The sequence below is a fragment of the Microtus pennsylvanicus genome, chromosome 9, assembly GCF_037038515.1.
Source record: "Microtus pennsylvanicus isolate mMicPen1 chromosome 9, mMicPen1.hap1, whole genome shotgun sequence".
NCBI classification, from domain to species: Eukaryota; Metazoa; Chordata; class Mammalia; order Rodentia; family Cricetidae; genus Microtus; species Microtus pennsylvanicus.
The window spans coordinates 66,804,656-66,819,467 of NC_134587.1; the positions used below are offsets into that span (position 1 = coordinate 66,804,656).

At 51.3% G+C, this 14,812-nt stretch overlaps 2 protein-coding genes across 25 annotated transcripts in view; both read left to right on the plus strand.

The window, feature by feature from the left end:
- Nucleotides 1-2,354, plus strand: part of Ank1 (ankyrin 1) — a 174,685-nt gene extending 172,331 nt beyond the window's left edge. For all 24 annotated transcript variants that reach the window (XM_075986335.1, XM_075986353.1, XM_075986346.1 and 21 more), the window contains one exon: nt 1,339-2,354. In XM_075986335.1, coding sequence (XP_075842450.1) covers nt 1,339-1,365 — 27 coding nt within the window. In that variant the 3' untranslated portion in view covers nt 1,366-2,354. The remainder of the gene's footprint in view (nt 1-1,338) is intronic.
- Nucleotides 2,355-6,493: 4,139 nt separating this feature from the next.
- Nucleotides 6,494-10,712, plus strand: Nkx6-3 (NK6 homeobox 3). Its single transcript, XM_075984524.1, has 3 exons — nt 6,494-6,878; nt 9,095-9,264; nt 10,436-10,712. The coding sequence occupies exons 1-3, from the start codon at nt 6,494-6,496 to the stop codon at nt 10,667-10,669; spliced, it is 789 nt and encodes a 262-aa protein (XP_075840639.1). The 3' UTR covers nt 10,670-10,712.
- The last annotated feature ends 4,100 nt before the right edge of the window (nt 10,713-14,812 follow it).

Sequence of the window (14,812 nt, forward strand, 5' to 3'; positions counted from 1 at the left end):
ATTCCTCCCCAGCTCTGCTACCTGCAGAGCCCAGGACAGTTCTGCTTCAGGATGATTTCCAGTCTTTGGGCCACTTCCCACAATACCACTGGCTCTCTTAAGGGCCTAGTGGACCACGCCCGCCACCCTCACACTCAGGATGCTGAGGCTGGACAGTTACCATGAAGTCAAGGCCAATCATGATAAATAATGAGTTCAGGGCCAGCCTGTTCTAAAGAACGAGTCCCTGTCTCAAACACACACACACACAAATACAAAAGCATCCTTCTCTTCTTTGCCAGCTCCTGGGCCCCTGTAGACAGAACCTTTAGTTTCTCCTGGAAGACGTGATGTTACCTGGGCACAACAGCACCTGCCTGAAATCCCAGCACCTGGGATGCAGAGAGAGGCAGCAGGTGGGAAGTTTCAGGCTTGAGCTGTGTAACAAGACTCTGTCTCAGAAAAAAAAAATAAGGAAAGAGGAAGGAGGGCAAGAAGGAGGCCAGACTCTCAGGAGGCTGGGGGGATAAGGCCCTGGGAGGCAGGAATGGCATCAAGCTATGAATCTCAGGCTGGCAGGTTTGAACGTCACGTGCAAGGCTGTTGCTTTCCAGCTTGAGATGTAATATTCTAGAGAGAATGTACCTGCCTGAAAGATCTCTTTACCACAGAGTCAGCCACCACTAGGCACAGGAACAGGAGCTGGGGTACCTGACAGTGAGAGTCTGTGAACAAGAGCCAAGAGGAGCTTCAAGGTCATGAGTTCCCAAGACCAGGGCTTCAAGGTTATGAGTTCCCAAGTACAGAGCTTCAAGGTCATGAGTTCCCAAGACCAGAGCTTCAAGGTCATGAGTTCCCAAGTACAGAGAGCTTCAAGGTCGTAAGTTCCCAAGACCTGAGATTCAAGGTCATGAATTCCCAGGACCAGAGCTTCAAGGTCATGAGTTCCTGAAACCAGTGATCTTGTCCAGGGCAGACACAGAGCTGATACAGTGTTGTAGGCCCACCTGAACTGAGAGTGTAGACACACTACTGCCTAGCCTGGTGTTTTTCTTGGTATAAGACCCATCTCAGAAAAATGGCCACTTTCTATGCAAAAAAAAAAAAAATCTACTCTGAAGGTTTTTTTCCTACCCTCCTTGGCAGGACACCACCTTCTCTGCCCATCGGAGGCTGGCTGGCTAGGGAGCTGAGACATCTGGGTAGAGAGAGGGAGGATGGGTGGTATTTTGGGGCCAAGCCTCTGCTACGACACTGCCATCTCACTGCTTTGCTTGGGGACACTGCTTCTCCTGGTCGGCCCTGCCCCAGAAGGAAAGCACAGGACCCTTGAGTGACTCCTCTTTCTGTGTCCTGCAGGATCACACCTCAACACCCAAACCCTGAACTCCACATACTCTGTCAGGCACACAGAAGGAGACCTGGACCAGAGGGCTACTGGAAGGTCGCACGTGTCCTAAGATCCCGGCATGACCTCTGTAAGGGGCTTCCTTTAGTCTCACATTCGCATGAACGACTGCTATAGACGCATGACCTACAGACTTCAGTCCTGCCTCTAGCGACTATGGATCTCTGTGGGAATCAGGACAAAGGCCGCAAGAAGAAGGGAGAGAGGAGTGAGGGAGAGCGAGCAAGCCCCCAAAGAGCACATGGGTGCAGACACGAATAAGGGCTCTACTGTGGCTGGGATGGTTGGTTAAAGTTTGTTTGCTTTTTCTGTTGTTCTGTTTTGATTTTGACTTCGACCTCATTTGTAGGAAGCTCACAAGATCATTCTGGAAGGGGGAAACTGGAAACTGGGTGTGGAATCAGTTTAGCACCATCGCCCCACATTCTCGTGTGCCAGCCTTCCACACCCGCACACACCACATGCCACTTGTAACAACACTCCCACACACACACACCACACTTCCCGCTGAAGGGACTGCTCTTCCCAGAATGACACGACACAGGTGCACATGTGCAGGCCTCCCCCTCACTCATCCACACTGGTTTTACTGTGTCCTCTGAAGCTGTATGGATAAACTGGATATATATTTTTTTATGTTGTCTCTCAGTTTCAGTATTAATCATCTTCCAGTGGAAATCATTACCCTGAGAGTGCACTCGGGGTTCCTTGTGTTTAGAAATTTGGGAACTGAGGCAAGGAGCCCTCAGGATTTGCTGTAGGGCTCAAAGGGAGCCAGGGCCCCATCTCAAAGTTCTCTCTGGGGAAGGGCCTGTGGCTGTCCGAGGATTGCACCAGCATGTTCGATAGACGGGAGGTTTTCGAAATCGTCAAGCATTTCAATAATAGTCTGTGTTAAAAGTGTAAACTGTACAGTAATCAGCCTTGTGTATATCAATACAATAAATACTATGCAAACCAATAGAAACACGTTAGCAGTATGTACAAAGCCCGAAACAGCTCAGCTCCAGAGGACTTCTCCAGGCTGTGGGAGGAGCTAAAGGCTGTCTTTCACTGAAAGAGAAAGGGAGTAGGGCTGTGAATGTACCTGCCAGTTCCTAGGTCACACCACCACCCTGAGGTCTCCCAGAGCCAACTTGGTGCTTGAAGTGCAGGTGGCCGCAGGCTGGAGGTCCTGGCACAGACCCTGGACTCAAGCTCCGACCACCGGCCCAGTGCAAGGAGAGCCCGGAGCAGGAGAGAGCTGCTGACCAGGTGGCTGAGGAGAGACCCTCTTCTATCTAGACTCAGGGCCAGGCCAGGAAGGGACCCCTCAACTGGCTGGTCTTGCCTTGGAGCCCTCAGGGAAGAGCCTTAACGTCACACTAGAGTCTCCTGCAGAGGGAGGCCCGAATCAGCACAATCCGGCTCCGCCTCGCCCGGGCGGCGCCCCCTACGGCCAGGAAAGAGACTGGCAGGCTCTTCTCGCTCTCCAGGAGCCACTGGTGGACGGCGGTCACCTTCCTCGCCTGCCGCTCTTCGGAGGGTGTCGTCAGGACACAATAAAAACCTTCCAAGTAGCACAGACGCCCCTCCATGCCCGTGCCCCCACGCCCTGGAGGCTCGCCCCGGCACTCCAGGCCGCGCGCGCTCTAGCCCCAGCCCCGGGCGAGTGTAGGAATTGGGGACGGGGGATGCTGTGGTCCCCGCGGGCGCGGCTGGCTTTCCTCCGAGGGGCGGCCCCGGGAGGGCTGGGCGGACGAGGACAGGCGCGGGGTCGCCCCGCCTCGACCCGTACCCTCCGCTCCAGGCCGCCGCCCCAGTAGCGGCTCTTAGCGCCCCGCGCGGCCCGGCTCCGCTTTGGCACCCTCCGCTCAGCCTGGCTTGGCTGCTTGGCACGCCGCCCCCCGCCCTCGGCGGCATGGCTGCGCGCTCCCGTTGCTAGTAGGAGCTGTTTAGGAGGAGTTTGGGGTCTCCACTTGATGCCTAGAGAATGCTGCAGTCTGCACCTTAGACGCTTTTTAGAAGTTTTGAAATGACCTTGATTTTTTTTAATTGTTATGAAAAATGAACTATGTCCTGGCTCTCTCATGCTCTGTTACTGAGAGAGACCACCCCTCCCTATTCTGATGTATAGACCATTCTCCCTACACCAGCTAAACAGATGTCAAATTAATAAAGAAACTGACTCATGGCACAGGTCTCCATCTCTCCTCCTTGACTCATCTTTGAGAGTTTGAGGTGCTGGGCAGGGGGGTAGCCTGGTTTGAAGTGTGATGGGGTCTATTGGGTGGCATCAGGAGACACCTCTCTCTACCCCTAAAAGGAGTCCACCAACGTCCAGCTTCTGGAAAGCCCCTGAATCAGTATCACCCTCTCTAGAAGCGTCCAGAAAAAGCTAACAACCCGGCTATCGGGCGGTGAGAAGAGGTGGGGGTGGTACCGACCCTACAAAGCAGGGAGCCTGTTCAGGCAGGCAGGTGACATTCACCAAGCAGAGCTGCCAGATTCTGCCCTTCTTAGAGAGAGGAAGAGAGCCCTGTCCCAAAGGAGTTTCCAGCACTTTATGCAAAGCCGGGCTCCACACTGGAAGTGTTCCCTCCTTTGTCACGCGGAGAATAAACAGCGTCTAACGTCTCTTGCCTACATCACTCAAGGTTACCAGACAACACAGCCTTATCGGCTCTAGCATTAAATAAGAGTCAAATCATTGCAGCACATGCCCTGTCCTGACTTCTCATTATTATGGCGTGACCATATCTTTGTTCCCAGAATCCCTGGTGCACCTCAGCACCAGTCCAGCCCCGGCTCTCAGGCACTGAAAGCCCACCAACATTCCTCCCTGCATTTGAATTCCCCAGAAGGTTTTTCAAACACTTTCAGAACCACCATTACCTCAGCTGGGTGGCTTGTCTGGGAATCTGGAATAGCTGGCCCGTGACCTGGTAGCAAACTTAACGTCAACCATTATGAACCTTTTCCCAAGGGTTTAAGTCCAGGCAGCTGAGGTGCATGGTCAGCAAGATGAACAAGGCTGCAGAGGTGAGAGCCGAGACTGGCCAAAAGTTAAGAGACATGAGAGTGTCTCAGAGAGTTGCTGAGAGCTAAAATCCTTTGAAGGCACACCGTGAAGAGGTATTAAAGACAGGACTAGAACAGGACAACCATCCTGTTGATGGCTTAGTGGCTGATGTCACTCCAACAGGCAGAGCCCTTGGGCCTGATCATGTGAGAAGGAACTTCTGCAAAGAATAAGAACATTCCTGGCTCAGCGAGCCAGGCTTCAAGGGTAAATTAGAATGGGCTGTTCAGTGGGTTTGATTCTAAAGTAAAACTTGCCATAAATTAGAAATCCATTATCCAAAATATAGTCTCTTGTACAATGGTTAAACACACACACACACACACACATACACACACACAGAGCAAAACAAAACAAGAGAGAGAAACAGAGAGAGAGAGAGAGAGAGAGAGGACTTTTCCTCAGGCTAAAGAGATGGTGCTGAGAAAGGCTGTGCTTGGTTCCTAACACGTTGAGGGGCTCACAACTGTCTTTAACTCCAGTCCCAGGGGATTCAACATCCTTTTCTGGACTCATCAGGTGGACCCAGGGACACACACACACAGTCTTTTATAAAAAATTAAAAACAACTCGTTCTCATGTTTTTCCTAATCAAAACTTGTAGAAAGATCATCTCCCTCTTTGTAAAATTCTTTCTGTTCATCACCCAGATCAGCCATGCCATAGAGTATTGCTTACGTCACAGTCGGATTCCACACAGCAGCCAACCTTCCCTGTATCAGTCCTCTGCCTCAGAGAAGGCTAACAAAGGAAAGACCCTGCCTCTAACCTGTGAAAACACAGACCCCACCCCCACCCCAAACCCCAGACCAGGAAAAACTCACTTCGTCCCTGTCATTTCACATTTTTGGAGAGTAACTTCAGGAAAGAATGTTGAATCTAGAGAATAACCTAGAAGGCGAGCCCTCATTCCCCTGTGCCTCAGTTTCCCTGTTGTCAAATGAGAGCTTGCCCCCACAAGAACCAGCAGACTGAAAAAAAAGATCCATCAGAAACAAAGCCCATGGTGCTCTTAGATTCGGTTTAGTCCCAAGTCTCAACCCAACTGCCCTGCTTAGGAGTCTGCCTCAGGAGCACAGGGCCCCTCACATGATAAACTTCACCCAGGACATCAGACAGAATACTGAAGAGACCAAGAAAGACTGGCTGAAGCAGGAACATTTATACAGCTACCCCTCTCAGCCTCGGTGGAATGCCCCTCTCGCACCCACACCCCTGCAACTCTAGGAGCTGCTGCATGACCCACTCCCCAAGCCATTTTGTGAGAAGTTTTTCACCCTGGGTCCTCAGGTGGGAGACATTTGCATTACCCCAGCGCAGCTCCTGCTCAGGCCCGACTTACCCTGTCTTGGAGGAGGAAGGGGATTGATACAGGGGCAGCTTGAGACGGTGACCACTGAGCCAGTCCTTCTCTCCCTCAAGGGAGCAAATAAAGAACCTCCAGACACCCTCCTTTTTCCTAGATACTGGACTTGGGTAAGCAAGAGGAGCCTCTGACCATGCACAGGGCGTCTAGAGCTAATTCTTTCACACATGCACACGCACGCGAGCACACACACACACACACACACACAGATCGGCTGATTTACAGTCAATCTTTCAAAGTGCAATTTGTCTAGGAGAAGCCAATGTGAGGCCCATGTGGGCTCCAACCAATGGCGGCTGAGCGCTCGCAGCTCAGCCAGTCTCCGGTCTGTATTCTAATGGGCCATATCTTTATCAAGGAAATGTCCCTTCCCTGAACTTAAAACTTCTGATGGAGGGCCCCCAGACTCAGAGTGCTCTAAATTGGGTGCTCTGAATATAGGGAACACCCCTCCTTAGACCCAGCTGACGGAGGGAAAAAGCGTAAGGCCTCCCTCCTTCTCTGGACACCTGACTTCCGTGCCCCATCTCTAAGGAAGGACCGAGCCAGAGAACAGTCAGAGGCCGGGGTGGGATTGGGGGACTCTGACTCTCCGAACCTGCCGTAAGATTCTGGGCCACCATTTGAGGCGTTTGGGCTTTAAGGGCTTTTTGCCCTCCTTCTCACTGACCTGTAGACCATGGAGTCCAACCTGCAGGGGACGTTCCTCCTGAACAACACACAGCTGGCCCAGTTCTCGGAAATGAAGGCTCCCGTGTGCCAGTACTCGGTGCAGAACTCCTTCTACAAGCTCAGCCCTCCGGGACTTGGCCCCCAGCTGGCCGCTGGGACGCCCCATGGGATCACAGACATCCTGAGCAGGCCGGTAGCCACTCCAAACAGCAGCCTCCTCTCTGGCTACTCCCATGTGACAGGCTTTGGTGGACTCAGTTCCCAGGGGGTCTACTATGGCCCCCAGGTGGGGAGTTTTTCCAAGGCTGGGAACGAGTACGCGACCCGGACCCGGAACTGCTGGGCGGATACAGGCCAGGACTGGCGAGGCGGCGCTCGACCATGCAACAACAGTGAGTACAGGACCTTCACCCCAATTCCAGCCTGTCCCTGGGAAGAGGCCAGAGGTGGTGGAGGGGGGGGGTCTTTCGGAGGCTGGACTGCACTGTGCTGTATCTCAAGGCAGCGGCCGCCATTACACAGCCCAGCCTGACACTTGGTCCATTTCCTCAGGTCACATCAGAACGGAATTCCACCTTCTCGTACTCTTAGCCCACTGCCACCTAACACGGGTGTCTGAACCCCACCTTACCCCGTGCCACTTCAGTTACCCTTCAAGGGATTTTGTGTGTTCCAGGCCCACTAGCACAGCCCACTTCACCCTGTGCAGTATCCAGCTGGCAGCTCAGTTTGCTTCTTCCCGGAGTCCTACGGCCCCTTCACACAAAGCAGGCAAAAGCTACCCCGGTGAAGAAAACTTCCTAAACTAAAGTGCCCAGTTTTGCATGGCAACCTGGCATCCTCCCAAGACCCACTGAGGCCCCGTTCCATCCAGAAGCCAGGGCCCATAACCCACCTTCCTGCTCCATGTCAGCAATGGCAGTGACGATAGCCCAGCCTTCAGGGACAACAGAACTAAGTTGACCTTGGCCCTGACTGCTGGGGGGCCCCTTACCCCACCCATACCTCAGACTCAGGTTTCTGAGAACTGGAGTGGAGGGGGTGGGTATTATGCCAATCAGGGATCCAGGAAGTGACAGGAGCATGTGCTAGGGAGACACACTGGGAGAGTGTGGCAGTACCTTCTATGACTATTGTCGGTCCACTAAAACTCTGGGTGGGATAAACATGGTGGGGGCAAAGGGCAATCCCCCCTCCTCTCTTCAGTCTCTAGCTGCCCCACTGCAGAAGGAAGCAATGATGGAAATCCCCAAAGTTCTTGTCCCCCATGTGCCCAAATGACAGCTACCTCCCTCAGACAGACCTCATCTCTTGGAACCTATTGTACAATCTAGTTTGGGGTACTATATAAGCCCAAATTGTCTTTCCCACACTCCCCCAACCTGTCCTACCCCTCAGTCCTGAATGCGTGCACACATCGGAAATCAGCCAGGAAACACAAGGGGAGAGAGAACTAGTGATGGCCATCGTTCAGGACAGCGATGGGTCAGTCTGTGGGTCAAATGTCCCTTTCACAGGGGTTATGTATCAGATATTTACATCATGGTTCATAACAGTAGCAAAATTACAGTTATGAAGTAGCAATGAAATAATTTATGGTTGAGGGTCGCCACAACATGAGGAACTGTATGAAAGGGTCACAGGAAGGTTGAGAGCCACTCTTTAAGAGGCGTCCTTTTCCTCTTTGTTGAAGTCTCGGCCTATAATGAGCACAAGGGACCCAAGCTGCTGGACCACACTAAGAACGAGCACATGGGTACTCTGTTAGCTTTGAGCCTCAGGCTCCTCCGTGAGCAGTCAGTCCTGACTGGGTTTGGGGTCTCCAGCCTCTACAGAGGACTCGGGCACTCCAACACCAGGCTGTACAATAGATCCCAAGAGGTCGGAGGGAGGGTGGGCTTCTAGGCCGGCTGCTGGGCAATGCAGCCCCGACGGATGCATGGGGCCCGAAGCTTGGCCCTCTGTGCTTTTGCAACAGACCTGGGAAGCTGAAGTCTCTAAAGAAAAGGAAGTGGGAAGGAATTCAGACGCCCTGGAGGTCTGATGGCGGGTGGAAGGTACTCATGCCTGTCTTGGTGGAAGAAAGGGCATTCTTGTCTTGGAGTCTTGGCTCAGAAAAGAAATTCCCATATGTCTCTTAGGGAAGGCAGCATCGGTGAAATATGGGAAAACTAGAAGGGAAGGCACAAGGCGCAGTTCTAAGTCCTCGCTGTCCCATGTATCTATAACCTGGTGCAGCTGCCCTCTAGGGGCCTGTCCACCCCGGTGTGGTAGAGATTACAGTAACTATTATATGAATACCAGAAATATTACTCAACTGGCAGCTGTGGCCACTGTCCACCCCGGTGTGGTAGAGATCATGGTAACTATTATATGAATACCAGAAGTGTTACTCAACCGGCAGCTGTGGCCACTGTCCACCCCAGTGTGGTAGAGATGATGGTAACTATTATATGAATACCAGAAGTGTTACTCAACTGGCAGCTGTCGCCACATTCCTGTGACTCAGCGGCTTCTCTGTGGAACACATCCCTGTGGAAGACCCAGGACAGGCACCCATCAGGTCTCTCCTCACCCCGCCAACCTTTATTTTCCTTCCTCCTGCCAGCCCCAGACCCCCTGAGTGACACCATGCACAAGAAAAAGCACACACGCCCTACCTTCACAGGCCACCAGATCTTCGCTCTGGAGAAAACCTTCGAGCAGACCAAGTACCTGGCTGGCCCAGAAAGGGCGAGGCTAGCATACTCACTGGGCATGACAGAGTCCCAGGTCAAGGTGAGTCTGAGCGGGAGAAGGTATCTGCCTGGCAGCCAGGCATCTGCCAGGGTCAGAGGCCACTAGGAGAGAGGAAGCCTTTCCTGTCCATCTTACTGTAGAGATTACAATAATTCCTAACAGCCCCCCAGATGACAGCTGTCTCCCCAACCCATCAGATCCTGTAAGCAGTACTTCCATTAAATTTCACCCTGTCGTGAAGTCACTGTTATATTTTACAAATAAAAGGACAGGGACGGTTTATCCAGCCTGGTGTTTGCCGTTTTCCAGCCATCAAGGGTATGCAGAGGCAGATCTGAACCAAATTCCCTGGGACACTGACCAGCCCGCCAGTTTTCCAGTCTTTAAAATGAAATTAATACACCCTCTGTCCCCACCCATGCAGAGGAGGGTGGCAGAGATCAGCCACAGACTTCTCCACACCTCACAAGCAAGCAACCGGCTCCCCACTTCCACCTCCTCAGGCTTCTGGGACAAGCCTTCCCATTGCCCCATCAGTCTGGCCACATTTTGGGTGGGGACCCGGAAGAAGGAAGGTTGCCAGAAAGGCATCCTCCATGAAGAAGTGTGAACAGGTTCATTCGGGAGGGTTTGGGGGACAAAGTGGGGAACTACCTCAGCAGATTGTCACAGCCAGGAGAGAAGGCTGTGGAGCAGAGATACAGGCGATGACCTGGGCTCCTGTCTCCTGTTTGTTTAGGGCTCCACAGTCTTCAACCATCTCAAATAACATATTTACTGGCCTTTGTTGTTTTTCTAGGGAGCAATTATTCATGAGCTTCCTGGGGCTCTATAAAGCCAAAAGAGGGGCAACCTTATTCATTCATTTCGTTTTGTTTTGTTTGCGGGAGGTGGAACGGAAGACCAGGGCATGCTAGGCCCGGACTCAACCATCACTCTGCCCTGGGTCCCAGGGAGGACTTTAGTCAATGACATTTCACGGGCTTCCGCTCAGACGCCCAGACAGCGCAAGGGGGAAGCTACTATAGCTCAGGGAGGGTTGCTGCCGGAGGAATGCGCCACACTTTTTTGTTTTATTTTACCGCCCCCCTCCGAGTAATGTAAATGTCAGGCCCCTGCACGAAGCAGCCCTGCCTGGTCCGTACACGACTTTGGGGCAGCGAGGGGACCTCGCAGTGGAGCCCGCTCTGCACCCCGTCACTCTTTGCAGGTGTGGTTCCAGAACCGCCGTACCAAGTGGAGGAAGAAGAGCGCCCTGGAGCCCTCATCCTCCACGCCTAGGGCCCCGGGCGGTGCAGGCGGGGACCGCGCGGCCTCGGAGAACGAGGACGATGAGTACAACAAGCCGCTGGACCCGGACTCGGACGACGAGAAGATCCGCCTGCTGTTGCGCAAGCACCGAGCCGCTTTCTCGGTGCTTAGCCTGGGCGCGCACAGCGTCTGACCCCGGGCCCGCCGCGCAGGCCGGCCTTCCCCTCCCCTTTCCGTGCAGCCAGCTGAGGGCGGGGGGCAGAGAAGAGGAGCGCCTGGGGAGGGGGAGAAAAAGAGGAAAGAAGGAAAAAGAGGAGGAGGGGGGAGCGAGAGTGATGGAAGGGAAGAAAGGAATGATGGTGGGCGCATCAAGGGAGGAAATGGTACAGCTTTCTTCCGTGTCTCCCTCCCTGAGCCCCTTGCCGGTTCAATCCTGCGAGAACGTGAGCAGGCGTTTTGCAGCAGGGAACCTGGCTGTGGAACTCTCTGGAGGCGTTGATAATCCCCCTAGGAAACAGCTGGTTAGGGAGTCAACAGGTACTGCGCCCAGTCAGCGGCTGTGACTGCAGAGCCGAAGATGAGGTCCAGGTGTGCTTCCGAATGCTCCCACTTGTGGGGGCGGGAGGAAATCGCACCTCTGCAAGGAGATTCTGAAAACAGAACCCTGGTGGCCTCCTACTGCACTTTACTCTGAATGGCGATCCCTCCGTAACAAGGATGACATTGACTGGAAAAGGGAAGTGGGGGAGACAGGCAGAGGCGAAAACAGATGAGAGAACCCTAAGGTTTTGTTGTCCCTGGGAGTTACCCCATCAAAGCATTCCTGGGTACCAAAGGGCATCAGAGCTTGAGGGCACCTCATCAGGAAGGAGAGAAGGGCTCTGAAAGCCACACTCCTCCAACAGGGTCACCAGCCGGGTAGAACCCCAGGCAGGCCAGGAGATTGAGGACCGTTGGGTACCCACTGAGTCTCCTTTCCCAGCCCATCTTGAGGCCTAGCCCTGTCCTAATGTCTTCTGTTCCGGGTATGATTGCGCTCCTGGCCGGGAGAGAGTGGGCTAACCATAGAGGAGTGCAGCCCAGAGGAATCAGGATGTACCAATTCTCATTGGCTTTTAAAACAAAACTAAAATAAAGCTTAAAATCCCAGAAACCTCCTCGCGGCTCCCGCGCTTCTGTGAAGAAAATAATGACAGTGGTCTCTCGTGTCATGAAATTATCTTTGGGCTGGAGAAATGGTTTAGCTCCTAAGATCGTCTGCTGCTCTTCCGGAGGGCCTGTGTTTGGTTCCCAGTTATAGGCAGCACACAACTGCCCTGTAACTCCAGCGCTAGCTGATCCGACGCCCTCTACTGGCCTCCTCAGGTACTGTATGCGTGCTCGCAAACGCACAGACACACAATTAAAAATAACGGCTTTGGGGGAGCCTAGGCAGTTTGGATGCTCACCTGGATAGAGGTGGGCGGTCCTTGGACTTCCCACAGGTCAGGGAACCCTGATTGCTCTTCGAGCAGATGAGGGAGGGTGACTTGATCGGGGGAGGGGGAGGGAAATGGGAGGCGGTGGCGGGGAGGAGGCAGAAATCCTTAATAAATAAATAAATTAAAATAAATAAATAAAATAAAAAATAAAAATAATTTTTTTTGTAAAATAAATAAATCTAAAAAAGATGCTGAAGCCATCAGTCAAAAACCCAATTGTTACCTTCAGTCACAAAGGGACTTCTAAGAGGCTCTGTGTTTAAGCAAACAAACCCCAGAACTTTCTGGAGACATGAGTTCTCCTCCAGAGTTTTTCCTTCCTTCCTTCCTTCCTTCCTTCCTTCCTTCCTTCCTTCCTTCCTTCCTTCCTTCCTTCCTTCCTTCCTTCCTTCCTTCCACATCACAGATGTATCAGAGTTAAGGGGAAGGGAACAAGCCTGTGCTCATAGCAGCCACAGAATCTTCCCTGACAGGCAGCTCAAGCGCTAATAGGTGACCACAGATTTGGGGCACAGTTCTCAAGTATGCCGTTCATACTAGAAGGGCTTGGCTCATGTATTAGATTAGGGGTTCAAGAACACTGAGGTGGGCTCCCATGTTGAATATGTGACGGATTAAGAAAGTTATTAATTCCACAAAAAGACAGAACAGTGGGAGCTCTGAGCAGAGTTCCAGGAGTTCTGGCCATGAGGCTGAGTGATTTCAGGAGACGGGGGTGCCATGAGAGCGCTTCTCAACCTGTGGGTCATGACCCCTTGGGGACCAAATGACCCTTTCACAGGGGTCATCTAAGACCACTGCATATCAGATATTTATATTATAATTTATAACAGTAGCAAAATTACAGTTGTGAGGCAGCAATGAAAATAATTTTATGACTGGGGGTCACCACAACATGAGGAACTGTATTAAAAGGTCACTACATTAGAAAGGTTGAGAACCACTGTCCCAGCCCACATAACTGACAGCATACCATAGTGTTTGCTTACGGATTCCTAGGCAACAGGGGGTGGAGGGAGGTTCAGCCCTTAGCCGCTGTGTGTTCATCACACACGTACCCAGACAGCTGAGGTTTATAATCATTCTTAGGGGGAAGGAGGGAGAGTGTAGACACACAGACAGCGATGGCAGGGTGCCAGCCACGTCTTTTACTGCAGCTATGGGGGCAAAGAGAGGCAAAGGCCTGAATAGTCTCAGCTCTAACCGAATCCTCGCAGGCCAGGAGAGGATAGGCACCTGCCAATGTCATGCCAGGTTCAGAATGACCATACCCTGACAGCAACGATCAAAAAGAGGGGCAAACAATGGGCTGCCACGTCTGGAACCTGACCCCATGCTCAGGCCATCCTCGGGTTTGAGTGTGGAGATTCATAACCCTCCGAAGTGACACAGCACAGAGAGGCCCGTGGACTGAGTTCGGCCATCCTTTCCATCCTTGGGTGGACTGTTTACTCATCTCTGGGACTTAGTTTACTCATCCGTAAATGGGGTAATAACTGTGCTACTGTGTAGGGCTGAGTAAGACTAGAATAAACAAGCCCGGCATGGCAGAGCAGGTCTTTAATCCCATCATTCAAGAGGAAGAGGCAGGTGAGGTCAAAGCCAACCTTTGTTTGTTTACATAACAGTTCCAGGCTAGCCAGGACTCAACCAAATAGAGGAGAAAATACTGAGCTTCTACTTCAGGAAGATAGTGAAACTTATTGGAAGCAAGGAACCAGGGAAGTCAGGTGGCTTGCCGGGCATTATCCTGCTTGACCCAGGCTGACTCCAGAGTGCCTACTTTTAACTATGATAAAAACACAATAATAAAAAGTAAGGAATGGGGGCTGGAGAGATGGCTCAGTGGTTAAGAGAACTGCCTGTTCTTCTAAAGGTCCTGAGTTCAATTCCCAGCAACCACATAGTGGCTTACAACCATCTATAATGAGATCTGCAGGCATGCATGTAGGCAGAATACGGTATACACAATAAATAAAATAAATCTTTAAAAAAAATAAAAATAAAAAAAGGAAAAATGAAACTTTAAATAACAAAAATAGATTATGATTTCAGAATGACCTGGTCGCAAACACCTGTAAATAAAATAAATCTTTAAAAAAAATAAAAATAAAAAATAAAAAAAGTAAGGAAAAATGAAACTTTAAATAACAAAAATAGATTATGATTTCAGAATGACCTGGTCGCAAACACCTGTAACCCCAGCACTTGAGAGGCTGAGGCAGGAGAGTATGAGTTTGAGACCAGTCTACACTTTTACTGTCAGTGCCTTCATCAGATGAGAAATTCAGAAGTAGGTTTTTCTGTAGAGAGCAAGAATAACTGCGTCCAAAGTAGAGAAGAAACCAACTAGGTGACAACCTTTGTGCAATGAAATTTTGTGTGAATTTTTTTAAAGAAACAGTCTAAGTGATAGGGTAAACTCTTGTCTAAAACAAAACAAATTATTAATAAAAAAAAAACATTGAATGAAAATCAGGACTGGGACACAGTTTGGTGGTAGAGGAAGTCCACCCTGGGTTCAATCCTCAGTCCCAAAGCTAAGTAAATAAAGGCAAGATTAAAAGAATAATAACACTAAGACAGGAAAGAAGGAGGGCCAATTAAATATACATACGTATGTGTACATGTGCTTGCTTGTGCATGTGTGTGTGTGAGCATGTGTGTGTGCATGCGTTTGTGTGTGTGTGTGTACAAGACTCCCGTTTAGTCACATCCACAGCAAACAGTCTGAAGATGATGTCTCATCCAGATTTCAATTCGCATTCTCCAGGACTGGGGATGAGGCTCAATGCATCTCTGGTGTGCACAAAGCTCTGGACCCAGTGCAGCACTGAAGGGAAAAGTTGGCTCAA

Excerpts from the sequence above, each read along its gene's own strand:
- Nkx6-3 (XM_075984524.1), top strand. The coding sequence starts at position 6,494 with ATGGAGTCCAACCTGCAGGGGACGTTCCTCCTGAACAACACACAGCTG. Across the intron at positions 6,879-9,094 it reads CGCTCGACCATGCAACAACA|CCCCAGACCCCCTGAGTGAC; the intron begins GTGAGTACAGGA and ends TCCTCCTGCCAG. Across the intron at positions 9,265-10,435 it reads TGACAGAGTCCCAGGTCAAG|GTGTGGTTCCAGAACCGCCG; the intron begins GTGAGTCTGAGC and ends CACTCTTTGCAG.